The following is a 15,079-nucleotide window of genomic DNA, read 5'->3' on the forward strand; positions in this document are numbered from 1 at the left end:
CGGAATCTCACTCTGTCGCCCAGGCTGGAGTGCAGTGGCGCAATCTCAGCTAACTGCAACCCCCACCTCCCAGGTTCAAGCAATTCTTCTGCCTCAGCCTTCCGAGCAGCTGGGATTACAGGCACGTGGCACCATGCCAGACTAATTCATGTATTTTTAGTAAAGACGGGCTTTCGCTATGTTGGCCAGGCTGGTCTCGAACTCCTGACCTCAAGTGATCCACCCGCCTCAGCCTCCCAAAGTGCTGGGATTACACACGTGAGCCACTGTGCCCAGCCAATAATTATAATATGTTTTGGTGTGGATTAAATGATCTTAGTGCACAACATACAGCAGGAACTTTGAGAAAGATTTATTAGGACTAAGGAATGGAAAAATCTTCACAGGTCTTGGGATGGGTAGGATTTCTACATGGGAAGACTGGGAAGTAAGGACATTTCTGATTGAAGAGCAGATTGACAAGTCAGTGGAAGGGGGCATAAGGTAGAAGGAAATAAGTGTTCTATTTATGCCTGACTATAATACTCATTATTTTCTTTATGTAACTTTTTCCTTGTACTTGTGACAAACATCTCACCCTGAAATTTGGAATCCCCTCTCATTTTCATCAGACAGCTTCCTTAAGATCCATGGAAAACCTTATTTTGGATTATTATCTTATTTTTCTGTCTCCAACTTTGTTAATGGAGTAATCACTGTTGTTAAGGGAGTAATCACTGTTGTGCACCTTACCATAGCTCCCACATCATCTCATTCAATCATATAAATTGTTGCTTCTATTCTACGCCAGTGACTTGGAAATCAGATATGCAGTTTGTTAAGTTTTAGTGTAAGGTAAGAGTAAGTGAACCTGGTATGAGATCTCACGTGATCTTCTAGTGAGTTGAATGCCCAGGCTCCAGTAGTATGTATTTTGGGCATGTGAAACTCTGCCTAAACCTTTTCAGCTGAATGGAGCTTTTCTTCTCAGTGGAATTGAGTTCCGCATTCAGTATCAAAAGGTGCCAGTGAATATTAGTTAGAGAATGAGTGACTATCTAAAACATCTCCAGGATCTCTTACCCTTGTCTTAGAATTAAATAAATTTAAAATATCTTTGCTTTCTTTCCCCTGCAGAGCTTCAGTGAAGATGTGTTCCAGTCTGTAAAGTCTTTATTGCAGAGTCAGAAGGAACTATGCAGTGTAACAGCAGAGGACTGTTTACAGCAGGATGAGCATGCCAATTTAACTGAGGTTTAACATACTACTTTCTAAACCCTTTCCTAATAATGCACAGCATATTTTCATACATCTTTGTAGGACTCTATGATCTATTTTTAAAATGCCTAAAATCTCTATTTGTTGTTACATGTATCAGAAGTACCTGTTTTGTGGGCGGGAGAGGGGAAAAAAAAAGAAGTACCTGTTTTAAATACTGGCTAAAATAATTTTCTTAATTGACAATGAACTCAAACAAATGAGCACATTTATTTTATGCAGAGTACTAATTGGATATATAGCATTACATTAGATGATGCCTACTATATTCAGCAACTGATACTTTAATATGAATTTTTCTACTCTGAAACATAGAACAAATGCATGATTCTTATGTTGATTTTTTGGGTTATTTTCTTGACTGTTTAAATTCAGTGCTTTGATTAAAAATGAAAAAGTAGTGATAAATTTATCTTTGAAATTAAGATACTTACTCTATTACTTGAGGATAAGATAATATACCTTGCTCACCTATTTCTCTGCTACATCCAGTGTTTCAAATCTTTGTTTGAATTTATTATTATAAAAAGAGTAAGATCCTTTTCTATAATATATCCATACTTCATCATCACATTTGTTACCAAATACGAGATGTATTAGGTCATTGCAGCTCACAACTGATGAATATTTGAAGTTAAAACGTTTTATTTTGAAATAAGCGTTCTAATAAAATCGTGGTTATAGATAGATGCTCCTGGACTTATGATCGAGTTACATCCTGATAGATCCATTTTTCATCAAAAATATTCTAAGTTGAAAATGCATTTAAGACCTCATAAATCCATTGTAAAGTTAAAAAGTCAAAAGTCCAACCATCATAAGTTGGGGACTGTATGTATTCTCTTTCGGGTGGATGATTTTCTTAATATTCCTTGAGAAATTCTCTATTTGACGTCATTTCACAGGAAGATGAGCATATGTTTTAGGCCTGTAGTGTTCTGCTGCCTCATCCTCTTTTTGTGTCAGCTTAATTTCACTATTATTTTCTTTGCTAACCTTTTTCATTTTACTTTAGCAAAACCAAGCCACTCTTAATTTACTTGGTTGTTTCCAAATAAACAGTGGCAGAACATAACAGGCCTAATACATATGCTCATCTTCTATGAAATGATGTCCTGTGTCCTGTCCTCCAGTGGTTTTCCAGCTCGGATAGGTCGCAGTGCTTTTCCAAGCCCACATTCCTTGGTGAGGCCTTTCTTGACCAATGGGAAATATAAAACTCCCCCGGCACCTTCAAAACCCTATGCCAGCTTATTTTCTCTCTTGTATTCAGTAAAGCAAACTTGAAAGAATAGTTGGAATTTCTATTCCATTTTAGGGTGTGCAAATCTCTGAGTATCTTTTCAAATAAAGGAAGGAAATTAGTTATTTGCCTATCTGTTATTGAGTGCCTGTAATGTGCTAGGCACTTTCCTCTACATTATCCAGTTAACCTCACAACTATGAGAGGGAAGTCGTATTGCTTTAAGTTTTACAGATAAGGAGACAGGCTCCTAGAGGTTAGCAATTCACCTAGATGCCTAGAAGTTAACTGTATGTAACACTTACATGAAGTAATAGCCATAATTAATCAGAATAAAGATCTCAGAGTAATATAAGATTCTGACTTGCTTCTGAATCATCAGAAATAGATCGAAAATATATTCAGTGTTGCTATATTCTGACTATACTATTGTCCCCACATTCTTGAGAATCGATTATTAATATTGCCGTCATTTAAGTATTGCATATTTTTTAGCCACAGTGGTTGCTTAGTGGACAGTTTACTACACTGTCTTCAAATGGAAAAAGTGTCTTACTATGATGCCAAATACATAGAGAATATAAATGTAAAAAGTAACACTTTTTCAGGTTATAAAAGTAGTATATATATATTTTTTTCTTTTCTTTTTTTTTGAGACATAGTCTTGCCCTGCTGCCCAGGCTGGAGTGCAGTGGCGTGATTTCAGCTCATTGCAACCCCCACCTCCAGGGTTCAAGTGATTCTCCTGTCTTAGCCTCCCGAGTAGCTGGGACTATAGGCATGCACCACCATGCCTGGCTAATTTTTTGTATTTTTAGTAGAGACAAGGTTCCACCATGTTGGCCAGGCTGGTCTTGAACTGGCCTCAAGTGATCCATCCACCTCAGCCTCCCAAAGTGCTGGGATTACAGACATGAGCCACTGCACCTGGCCAGTATATATTCTTTGTAGAAAAATAAGAAATACTCAAAGTAGAACAAAGAAAATGACTATCATTGATCTTATGACTTAGGGAAAAAATGCAGAGGGGAAAAGAGTGGGAAAAAAATAGCTCCATCATCCAGAGTTAATCACTGCTTATAGTTTGGTGTATTGCCTTCCAGTATTATTTTCCATGCATATGTTTTTAAAAATAAGGTTGAAATTGTATGCAGGCTGTAAGTCATTTTTCTATGACTTGTCCTTTTTACTTAATAATGTGACAGTTCTTCGTGCATTAGGTATTCTTTAGAAAGTCTGTTTATATAAAGTTCTGCAGAGTAATCTCTACATAAGGATATTGAAGGAAATAAATGGTGGTATCACAGAGTCAATGAAGAAGTAGCCTCAGGAGTCTACCCAGGGGGAAGGCCTCTCTGAGGAGGTGACACTTGCATCGAAACTTGAAGAATGAGAAGCCAGGCATGTAACCATCCAAGGAAGAGAGATCCAGATTGAGGGCGCAACTGTGAAGTCCTTAGGCAGGAATGTACAGGGCGTGTTCCAGACCCAGAAAGGGGGCTCGTGTGTAAGTGAAAATGGTAGAAGGTTGAAAGCATTAGGTAACCTCACTTAGGATTTTGCCATGGGAAGCATGGAGGAGTTTGAATAGGGAGGTGGCATGGTAATAGGACCAGGTGGGAGAGGATTGTACTAGTGTAGGTGAGAAGGGTGGCCGGGGAATGGAGAGAAGTGGATGTATTTGAAATATGTTTTGGGGTTAGAATTGATTGAACTTGCTAGTGAGGGAGAATGGATGAGGTTTAAGAACTGCGTTTTGGAGCCCAATCTTTGGTGAAAAATATTTTTGGGTCATCTTTGAAAAAAATCCTTTTCAAGGCAGACAGCATTTTAATGCTTTGTCTGTTTTTTCCTGTTTGTCAGCTCTGTCACCAGCCTGAAAGATTTAAAAATTCAAATTAATGGAGGTTTATTTGTTCTTTACTCAGGTCACATTTCTGGGTTTTAATGAAGAGACAGATGCTGCTCATATACAGGTATGGTGAATTTTAGCATTTTTACTGAACATTTTTACTGAGTATTCTTGTCATGGAAATCAGCTTTAGGTTTGACCACAAAAGTCATTTATCTGAGAAGGTTGCAAACCGCAGACTGACTTTTTCTCCATTCTGTGTATAATATAGAATGTATGACTTGTTTGTTTATTTTGATGGCTTTAATAATTTTGACCTTAACAGTAAAAATTCTTATGTTTTTAGTTAAGATTGAGTTAAATTTAAAAGGTAAGATTTGTAAAAATTAACAATTAGCCAATGCAAAAATTTAGCCTGTTTGATTTAGGCAGTTATTGACAGAGGGACTAATGTTTGAGATTGGGATCAGCAAAGGAAAGCTTCACAATTACATAAACAGTGGTTGAAGTTCCTGTACATATGATAGGCATACTTTTCTTTTTCCCTCGTGCTGCTTCTTAAAAATTTGTGATTCCTACATATTTCCTTTTGTGGCAGTAAAGTGTCTCCTCATAGAGGAGGAAATAACATTTTTAGGTCTTTCTGAATAATGCATATCAGGTGATTATGGACAAAAACTCTGCTGTATATTTTGATTGTGGCCTTGCTTGAAGGAAATAATTTGGACAGAAGGAACAAGAGAGGATATATTCTTGAGAACATACATAGCTGGAAAGAGAAGTATTCCAAGATATTTCTTTAATGTTCTTCTTCTCCTTTAAGAGTTACTGATAAAACCATGTTTATAAAGGAAAGTACTCTACAAAGGGTCAAAGACTTTAATAATTCTTTAGCTGGGTAAAATATTTGTGTATAAAGGGCAAACAAGAAGAAGAAATAAAAGCGATTTTCTTTTCCTTTAATCTTCATTAAAATTATCAGTTAAAGTCTAATACAATACCTTGGAGAGGAAAGATAGAAAAACGGATTATATTGTACAGAGTTTTTAAAAAAAAAAAGTTTTTAGGATGTACATTCTCTAGCAAAAAATTTTGTATGAAAAAAATTTCATAAAGTTAAGTAAGACCTATATGTTGACATTGCTAAAAACTATTAAATGCTTAATTGTCATGGATGTGTTAGGTACCCTGTAAAATTTTTTTATAGCTTGATATCAGTACATTTTAAAGGCTACGGGGATAGCCAGTATTTAATAATTTTAGTATATTTTATTTTTGAATTTTTGAAAAATTATCTGTGAATAATAAACTGTATATGTTAACTATTATGAACCAGGAAATTCACTAGCCAGTAGACCTTAACATTTTTGGATAGGGTCCACATTATAGGAACCTTAACAAAAGTGTTACTCTACAGTGTTACTTATTGTTATTTTAAATCAGGATTTAGCTGCAGTTTCTTTGGAACTTCCAGATATTCTGAATTCACTCCACTTCTGCAGTCTAAATGAAAATGAAATTATTTGTATGAAGAATATAAATAAACCATCAGGTATAAGCAGTGATCCTCTAAATCAGGTAACTTTTGTAGATAATTTCTAATGAGATTTTTAGGGCAAATTTTACTATATTTGATAAAGATGATTAAACTTTTAAATGCTTGGATGACATTTGTTTTTTTTAAATGGTATCTCAAGGAAATATGATTCATAAGAAATATAACTCATGAAGCATTGACATCCCTAAAGGATATAATAATTTTGGTCATATCTTATAAATTATATTTTTTAACTGTGAAGTTCCGTAGATGGTATGCAAGTACATGTTAATTTTTTCTGAAAATTTATTATTTCTGGATTTCTTGAACTACTTATACCTTTGTATAAGCTACAGTGACTTTTCCCTATTATGGCCAATTTCAAATTTATATAAATGTTACGCTATATGTTTTAGAGAATGTACTTCAGTTCATTTTCTGGCTTAAAAAAATTCCATGTAAAGTGGACATCTGATGTATTCTTTATAAATAAAAATGTTACCATTTCTTATAGGTGGTTAGTTTTATAATATTCAGCATTTAGTTCTTTACCAAGTATGATTTTGTTGATAATGCATCAGAGAAAATGCTTTGCATTCTAAGAGATAAGACATATACAATTGAACCAGAAAATTTAAAATTTGGATTATTTTAGTTTTAAAAAAACTGCTATGTTGTTCTTTATAAGGTCTGCCAATAAAACTAGAACTGCTTGCTTCATTTCCTTAATTATGTTCTTTATTCGTATTTACTTTGCTTTATTTGCTAGGATATAAGAGGTGATAAGCTATTATATTTGATTTCTAGTTTTTTGAATAAATAATTTCATCAGTATTTACTTGAAAAAAGTAGTATGAGGGGGGAAATCTGGTTACTTGTATTTTTAAAGCTATAAACATTGTAAGTTGTAATGCTAGGGAAATTTAAGTAAAAGGAGTAGACTTTTAACAATTGTGATAGGAAGGAAGATGGCATCATACTTGAAACTACGGGAAAATGGGATTAAAAATAAAAGAAAATAGAACTTGGTTGCTGCCCCCAAACAATTTATAATAGTTAGTGAGATAGGTGAATGATTAAGGAAAATCATAGGGCTGTACAGTAATACAGGAAAACATAATTGCTCAAAGGAATGGATAGTAAGTTTCATAACATTTCAGGAGACTAGGTAGAATTTGAATACCTGGATAAAAGAAGATGGGAGAAAAAAGGACTGGAAAGTGAAAAATGTAGAGAAAGAATAAAGAAGTAAACATTACAAAACCAAGGAGCTTTTCAGGATGCATGAATTTCTTGTTTGTTTTTTTCTCTGAGATTGTCTTATATCTTGGCTTTACTTCATGTTGTTTTGTATTTGAAATTAAAATTGTTTTTATTATCTTCTATCTTTCCCAAGAGTCATCCTTCTGGAATGCTTTGTGTCATGAGAGTGTCACCTACATCACCAAGACTTAGGATTGATTTTATCTTTAGTCTCCTAAGTAAATATGCTACTGGTATAAGGTACACCTTGGACACATTCTTGCATCAGAAGCACCAACTTGAGACCACTGATGAAGATGATGATGATACTAACCAGTCTGTGTCATCCATAGAGGATGACTTTGTCACTGCTTTTGAGCACTTAGAAGAGGAAGAGACTTCAAAGCCATACAATGATGGTTTGTTTTTCATTAGACTTTTTCCTAAAATAGGGAATTAAAATTTTTCAGTTTTGAAAATTTTAAGGCAGGCTTGTTCAGTTGAAATTTATGTTGAGATTTGATTCAATTTAAACCTTTTAACTTTTTTTCTGATTACCTGAGGAAATTCCTTATGATTTTTAAGTTCATTGTAATCTGGTTTTCAGTTTTGCTTATTTCAGGTTTTCATATTTAGTTGGTGCTATTCACGCACTGGTTACATCATTAAGTGTCTGGAACATTCCTAGGTTCCAATTTTGGAAGAGTTAGCTGGCAGAGTCTCCACGGTAATTTTTCTAACATGCGTGACAGCATGCAAAACATCCCATAGACCAGGTATCCCTAGACATAGAGTAAACTGAAATTATTTTATAAACAGTATATTTACTTTCAAATGTTACTTGGGTGAATCTTTCTGTTAAACATAGTTTAGAAGATACACATAAATATTATATGTTTAAAGTCAGTTTATTCCATGGATTTAAGTTAATTTCCAAAAAGTTTTGTTCAAAAATAATTTCACCATTTCATTCTTTTCCTATAGGAATGAACATTACTGTGCTAAGGAGCCAGTGTGGTGCTGCTTCCCAGACGGTTACTGGTCATCATTTAGAAACCCATGATTTAAAGATTCTCATTAGCTCTGGACAGCAGAAGTCATTGGCTAAACCCTCAACTTCCTCAGTGAATGTCCTGGGACATAAAGAACTACCTTCTGTGAAAACTTCAGTCACAACATCAATTTCAGAGCCTTGGACCCAAAGGAGTTTCTATAGGTCATCTAATGCTTCAGATAAAGATAGTGATTTACAGAAAACATTTTTTTCGTCTTCTCCTGCCTACTCATCTGAATCAGAATGTTCAAGTCCAAGTCCTGTTATTTTCTTGGATGAAGAGGGATATCAAAAAAGCTTAAAAGCAAAACTTGAGCTGCCTAAAATTCCTGTGATGAAAGATGATATAGAGGATTCAGACTCAGAAGTAAGTGAATTTTTTGATAGTTTTGATCAGTTTGATGAACTAGAACAAACTTTAGAGACTTGCCTGTTTAACAAAGATCCCGTCATAGGGAAGTCATCGCAGAGGAAAGGGCACAAACATGGAAAGTCATGTATGAATCCTCAAAAATTCAAGTTTGATCGTCCAGCTCTCCCAGCTAATGTTAGAAAGCCAACTCCTCGTAAACCAGAATCTCCATATGGTAACCTGTGTGATGCTCCAGATTCTCCTCGCCCAGTGAAGGCATCAAGGGAAGATAGTGGTTTATTTAGTCCTATTCGATCCTCTGCTTTTAGTCCTCTTGGAGGCTGTACTCCAGCTGAATGTTTTTGCCAAACAGATACTGGTGGAGATAGGATTCATGAAAATCATGATTCTGTTTATTACACCTATGAAGACTATGCAAAAAGCATTTCATGTGAAGTACTAGGCTCAGTTCTTCGTACCCACCATACTAATACCCTATCAAATATTAACAGTATTAAACATGGAGAAAATAAAACTGTAACTTTTAAGCATGGAAACCTTGATCAAAAAAATAAATCTAAAAATAAATCCTTAATGATTAAAGATAGCATTCAAAAATTTGCAGCAGATCTTGTGGAAAAAAGTTTTGGCAGTGCATTTAAAGACTTACAGAAAGGAGTCTCTTCATGTACCAATGCTTTGTGCCACTTAGCCATCAAATTGACATCATCTGTTTTGCAGATGGCATTTGATGAGCTGAGAAGGCAGCGTGCATTTTCACTAAAAGAACGTGCCATTAGTGGCCTGGCTAACTTTTTGGTGAGTGAAGCTTTATCAAATGCCTTAAAAGATTTACGGTATGTAAAGAAGCAGATATTCACAAACACAGTTGCTAGGTTTGCTGCAGATCTTGCTGAAGAGCTTGTTTTTGAAGGCATCATGGAGGTGTGTCAGTTTTCATATCCTCAAACGCCTGCATCTCCACAGTGTGGGTCGTTTGACTTTGAAGACAAAGTAGTGAAGTCGTATGCAAAAGATTTGTCTGAATCTGTAATACAGGAAGCGTTCATTGAGCTATCACAAGTTGATGTGACCTGTACAACAAAGGCAGCAGTTAGTGTCTCTACGGATAATATCAAGTATGTGAGTGCAGAAAGTGTAGTGCCATCGACACAGGCTGTCACATTTTCCCCTTCTTTTCACAATCAAGCAATTATGGTGACAAAACCAGTGCAGGAATATAAAAAGGAATACACAGTGCAGCAGGCCTTGTTTTGTACTTCTGGAATTGTTACTTCTATACCGGTGCCCTTGGCAGGAAGTGCCCTTCTCCCATATCATATTTCATCTACTGCATGTCAGGCCAAGGCTCATCTGTCATCTGATGATAGTAATTCAAATGGTGATTCTGCCCAAGTGCATATTGTCACAAAAAACAGAGAAGAAAAAGCAGCTTGTCTCAGAAATATTTGTTTACCTTCAGAACACAATCCAGGTAATCAGAATGATTTTAAACCAACTAATGACGATATTGAAATGCAGAGTTCCTCAAAATTACCAAATGATCCTGCAATTATTAGCAACTTTTCTGCAGCAGTGGTGCATACGATAGTAAATGAAACTTTAGAGTCAATGACATCATTGGAAGTTACAAAAATGGTTGATGAACGTACAGATTATTTAACTAAATCTTTAAAGGAGAAAACCCCTCCATTTTCCCACTGTGATCAGGCAGTGCTGCAATGCAGTGAAGCTAGTAGCAATAAGGACATGTTTGCTGACCAGTTATCTAAATCTATTATTAAACATTCCATAGATAAGAGCAAATCAGTGATCCTAAATATAGATAAAAATGCAGTATACAAGGAAAGCTTGCCTGTTTCTGGAGAAGAATCACAGTTGACACCAGAAAAGTCTCCCAAATTTCCTGACTCTCAGAATCACTTAACTCACTGCTCACTTTCAGCTGCAAAGGATTGTGTTCCAGAATGTAAAGTTTCTATGGTTCATGGATCCTCCCTAGAGACACTGCCATCTTGTCCAGCTGTGACAGGTCAGAAATCTGACTTGAAGGAATCTGCTAAGGATCAACCACTGAAAAAGCATAACTTGAATAATACATCGCTTGAGGCCTTGTCTTTTGGACAGGAAAACCCCTTTCCTCATTCACATACTTTCTCATCTACAGCACTTACCTGTGTAGATGGTTTGCATGTGGAAGATAAACAGAAAGTCAGAGACAGAAATGTAATACCTGATACTCCTCCATCAACTCCTCTAGTACCATCCCAGGCTAGTTCTGAATGGGATATCAAGAAGTTAACTAAAAAGCTCAAGGGAGAATTAGCCAAAGAGTTTGCACCTGCTACACCACCTTCTACTCCACACAACTCATCTGTTGGTAGTTTGTCTGAGAATGAACAAAATACTATAGAAAAAGAAGAGTTCATGTTGAAACTCATGCGATCTCTTTCTGAAGAAGTTGAGAGTAGTGAAAGTGGAGAGCTCCCAGAAGTGGATGTGAAGTCGGAGCACTCAGGGAAGAAGGTTCAGTTTGCAGAAGCATTAGCTACACACATCCTTTCTCTTGCAACTGAAATGGCAGCTTCCCATTTAGATAATAAAATAATTCAAGAACCCAAGGTTAAAAACCCTTGCTTAAATGTGCAAAGTCAAAGAAGTGTGTCGCCTACTTTTTTAAACCCCTCAGACGAAAATTTGAAAACATTATGCAATTTTGCAGGTGATCTGGCAGCAGAAGTCATTACAGAAGCTGAGAAAATAGCAAAAGTCCGAAATTGTATGCTTTTCAAGCAAAAGAAGAACAGTTGTTATGTTGATGGTGACCAAGATTATAAAGTAGAAGAGAAGTTGGATATAGAGGCTGTAGTGCACCCAAGAGAAGTGGATCCATTTATTCTTTCATTACCATCAAGTTCTTGTATGTCAGGTCTGATGTATAAGTATCCCAGCTGTGAAAGTGTGACAGATGAATATGCAGGTCACATTATTCAGATACTAAAACAGGAAGGTGGTAATAGTGAGTTGATAATGGATCAGTATGCCAATAGGCTTGCCTACCGATCTGTTAAATCAGGATTACAGGAAGCATCTAAGACAACCAAAGTGCAGTGCAACTCAAGAATGTTCCCTGTGCCAAGTACACAAGTGAAAACAAACAAGGAACTGTTAATGTTTTCAAACAAAGAGCACCACCAAGAAGCAGACAAAAAGAGACAAAGTAAAAGAAATGAAGGTTACTTTTGTAAAAATCAAACTTGTGAAAGGACCCTGGATCCATATAGAAATGAGGTCTCCGAACTGTATAGTTTTTCAACCTCTCTCGTTCACAGCATAACAAAAGATGCTAAGGAAGAGCTGACAGCCTCTCTAGTTGGCCTACCAAAATCCTTAACAGATTCTTGCTTGTTTGAAAAATCTGGATGTGAAGAAGATAATGAGTGTCACGTTACACCAGAATTGCCTAAGTCTCTTCAGCCTTCCTCACAAAATCACAGGTTTTACCACAGCACTGGCAGTTTAAATGGATATGGTTGTGGAGACAATGTTGTTCAAGCTGTAGAACAGTATGCCAAAAAAGTAGTGGATGACACTCTAGAGCTAACTCTAGGATCTACAGTGTTCCGAGTGTCTGAGACCACAAAATCAGCAGACAGGGTCACTTATGCAGAAAAGTTGTCACCTCTTACAGGTCAAGCTTGCAGATACTGTGACCTTAAAGAACTCCACAATTGCACTGGAAATTCATCTCAGCACTTTTTCAGACAGGGTTCTCTTGCCAGTAGTAAGCCAGCTTCTAATCCAAAATTTAGCAGCCGCTATCAGAAATCTAGGATTTTTCATCTCAGTGTCCCTCAGATTCATGTTAATCTTGATAAGAAGGCAGTGCTTGCTGAGAAGATAGTTGCTGAAGCCATTGAAAAAGCTGAGCGAGAGCTGAGCAGTACCAGCCTGGCAGCCGACAGTGGGATCGGACAGGAGGGTGCCAGCTTTGCTGAAAGCCTTGCCACAGAAATCATGACAGCAGCTGTCACAAATGTTGGGCATGCTGTTAGCAGGTAAGTTTCACGTTTCTTTTGGTGGTTAATGATAAATGAAAAAGATAAATGTGATCCTATATGTCTTAGGTCCTGTTCATAAAGGAATGATTATTTTTAACCCTACATAAACAAAAGTTTTCCCTGTTGCATTTATGTATTGTTTCATATCCTACACATGACTTTAATATATTTTGGTCTCCTGATCCCTTTTGAGGGAAGGTGTTATCCATTTACAGAGCTGGAAAATGAGGGTTGGATAAAATAATCACCTTATCCAAGTTCATAGAGCTATGAAGTAGGTAAAGTTGAATTAAATAAATAGCTAGGGAATTTTATATAGTAGTCCCCCCTTATTCTCAATTTTGCTTTCCTCAATCTGAAAATGTTAAATGGAAAATTCCAGAAATAAGCGATTCGTAAGTTTTAAGTTGCATGTTCTGAGTAGCATGATGAAGTCTCACACCATCTCACTCAGGATGTGAATTACCCCTTTATCCAGTTTATCCATACTACATGTGCTGTTCACCTGTTAGTCACTTAGAAGGTATCTCAGTTATCAGGTCCACAAACCTGGTATGTACAGGGCTTGATGCTATCTGCAGTTTCAGACATCCACTGGGTGTCTTAGATCATATCCCCCATGGATAAGGGGGGACTATTCTATAGTAAATGTAGAATATTACTATATTAATTTACTATTCTGAGATTAAATTTTTGTACACCTTTCTTCATTCACAAGGGTAAGTTTTCTTATAAAGACCATGGTTAAACTACTCTGAAGAAGAAAGTGAAAATTCTTTACATACTTACACCATTTCTCTTGATTGGTTCACAATCTAAGAGGACAGTTCTTTCTGGTAGTCCTACAGTGTCCTGTTTTTCAGTAGCTATCTCTTGTGCTCAGTGATTCTTTTTTTTTTTTTTTGAGATGGAGTCTCGCACTGTTGCCCAGGCTGGAGTGCAGTGGCACAATCTCAGCTCACTGCAACCTTTGCCTCCCGGGTTCAAGCGATTCCTGTGCCTCAGCCTCCCTAGTAGCTGGGATTACAGGCACCCACCACCACGCCCAGCTAATTTTTGTATTTTTAGTAGAGACAGGGTTTCACCAAGTTGGCCAGGCTGGTCTCGAACTCCTGACCTCAGGTGATCTGCCCACCTCAGCTTCCCAAAGTGCTGGGATCACAGGCGTGAGCCACCGCAACCAGCCATGCTCAGTGATTCTTTAATAACAACTTAGTTACAGTTTTTCACTTTAAACCTTCTTTGTCCCTGAGAAGATATCAGGACCAACTTGTGTTATTAGTTGATAGGATGATATTTGTAAGTCCTGCTTGAAAGAGAAAATGCTTTAAGTTGAGGTGGAATTTAATTGAGTCACATGATATTCCAGATTTTTGAGTAGCTTCTGTTAAAGCCATGACATGGTCTGCCTCTTTTCTTATCCATCTTAAAATAGGGAGATATAGCTTGGCCAGGATTCTTGAATCCAATTGCTCCATAGCGTCTACTTGAGATGAGAGATGATGTAGGTTTCTGGTGAACTAGGAGAGGTCTCTATTTGCCCTAATCAGGCAGCCTTCTTTCTCCTAGACCAGGGGTTGGCAAACTACAGTCTGTGGGCCAATGTGGCCTACTGGTTGTTTTTGTATGGACTGCAGGCTAAGAACAGATTTCATGTTTTTTTTTAATGGTTGAAAAAAATCAAATGATATTTTGTGATGTGGAAATTATATGAAATTCAAATTTCAGTATTTATAAATAAAGTTTTATTGGGACACAACCATGCTCATTCAATTACACATTTCTGTGGCTGCCTTTGTGCTATAATGGCAGAGTTGAGTAGTTGGGACAGAGGCTGTATGACCAGCAGTGCCTATGTACTTCCTGTTTGGCCTGTATTAGTTCATTTTCACACTGCTATAAAGATACCACATGAGACTGAGTAATTTATAAACAAAGGAGGTTTAATTGACTCACAGTTCTGCATGGCTGGGAAAGCCTCAGGAGACTTACAGTCATGGCACAAGGCAAAGGGGAAGCAAGTGTTTTCTTCACAAGGCAGCAGGAGAGAGAGAAGGGGGAGCTGCCAGACACTTTTAAAACCATCAGCTCTCATGAGAACTCCCTCACTGTCATGAGAACAGCATGGAGGAAGCCGCCCTCATGATCCAATCACCTCCCACCAGGTCCCTCCCTGGGGGTTACAATTTGAGATGAGATTTGGGTAGGGACATAGAGCCAAACCATATCATGACCTCTTATAGAAAACAATTGCGAACCTCTGTCCTAGATCCACATTTTCTTTTTCACTACATACCAGTTCCTAGTATGATAATAAACATAATAAATGGTTAATAAATATTCTCATGAATAGGTAATAAATTAGGCCTTTTTACAATTGAAATAATTTTCCTCATACAGGTTGCTTCAGGCTATTTTACTTTTTACTCCTCCTCAGTTCAGTCCTGTCTGCCCTACGGA

At 36.9% G+C, this 15,079-nt stretch overlaps 1 protein-coding gene across 12 annotated transcripts in view; it reads left to right on the top strand.

Moving 5' to 3' along the window:
- The window catches only part of AKAP11 (A-kinase anchoring protein 11), a 51,920-nt gene that overhangs the window by 19,950 nt on the left and 16,891 nt on the right, over window positions 1-15,079 (top strand). For 8 of the 12 annotated variants that reach the window (XM_054665226.2, XM_001151723.8, XM_009440565.5 and 5 more), the window contains 5 exons: window positions 1,117-1,233; window positions 4,429-4,476; window positions 5,796-5,930; window positions 7,286-7,550; window positions 8,116-12,616. In XM_054665226.2, the coding sequence (XP_054521201.2) occupies window positions 1,117-1,233; window positions 4,429-4,476; window positions 5,796-5,930; window positions 7,286-7,550; window positions 8,116-12,616 (5,066 nt within the window). The remainder of the gene's footprint in view (window positions 1-1,116; window positions 1,234-4,428; window positions 4,477-5,795; window positions 5,931-7,285; window positions 7,551-8,115; window positions 12,617-15,079) is intronic. The other 4 variants (XM_063792099.1, XM_063792097.1, XM_063792098.1 and 1 more) reach the window with 2 other exon arrangements.

Source organism: Pan troglodytes, chromosome 14 (assembly GCF_028858775.2).
Source record: "Pan troglodytes isolate AG18354 chromosome 14, NHGRI_mPanTro3-v2.0_pri, whole genome shotgun sequence".
Taxonomy (NCBI): Eukaryota; Metazoa; Chordata; class Mammalia; order Primates; family Hominidae; genus Pan; species Pan troglodytes.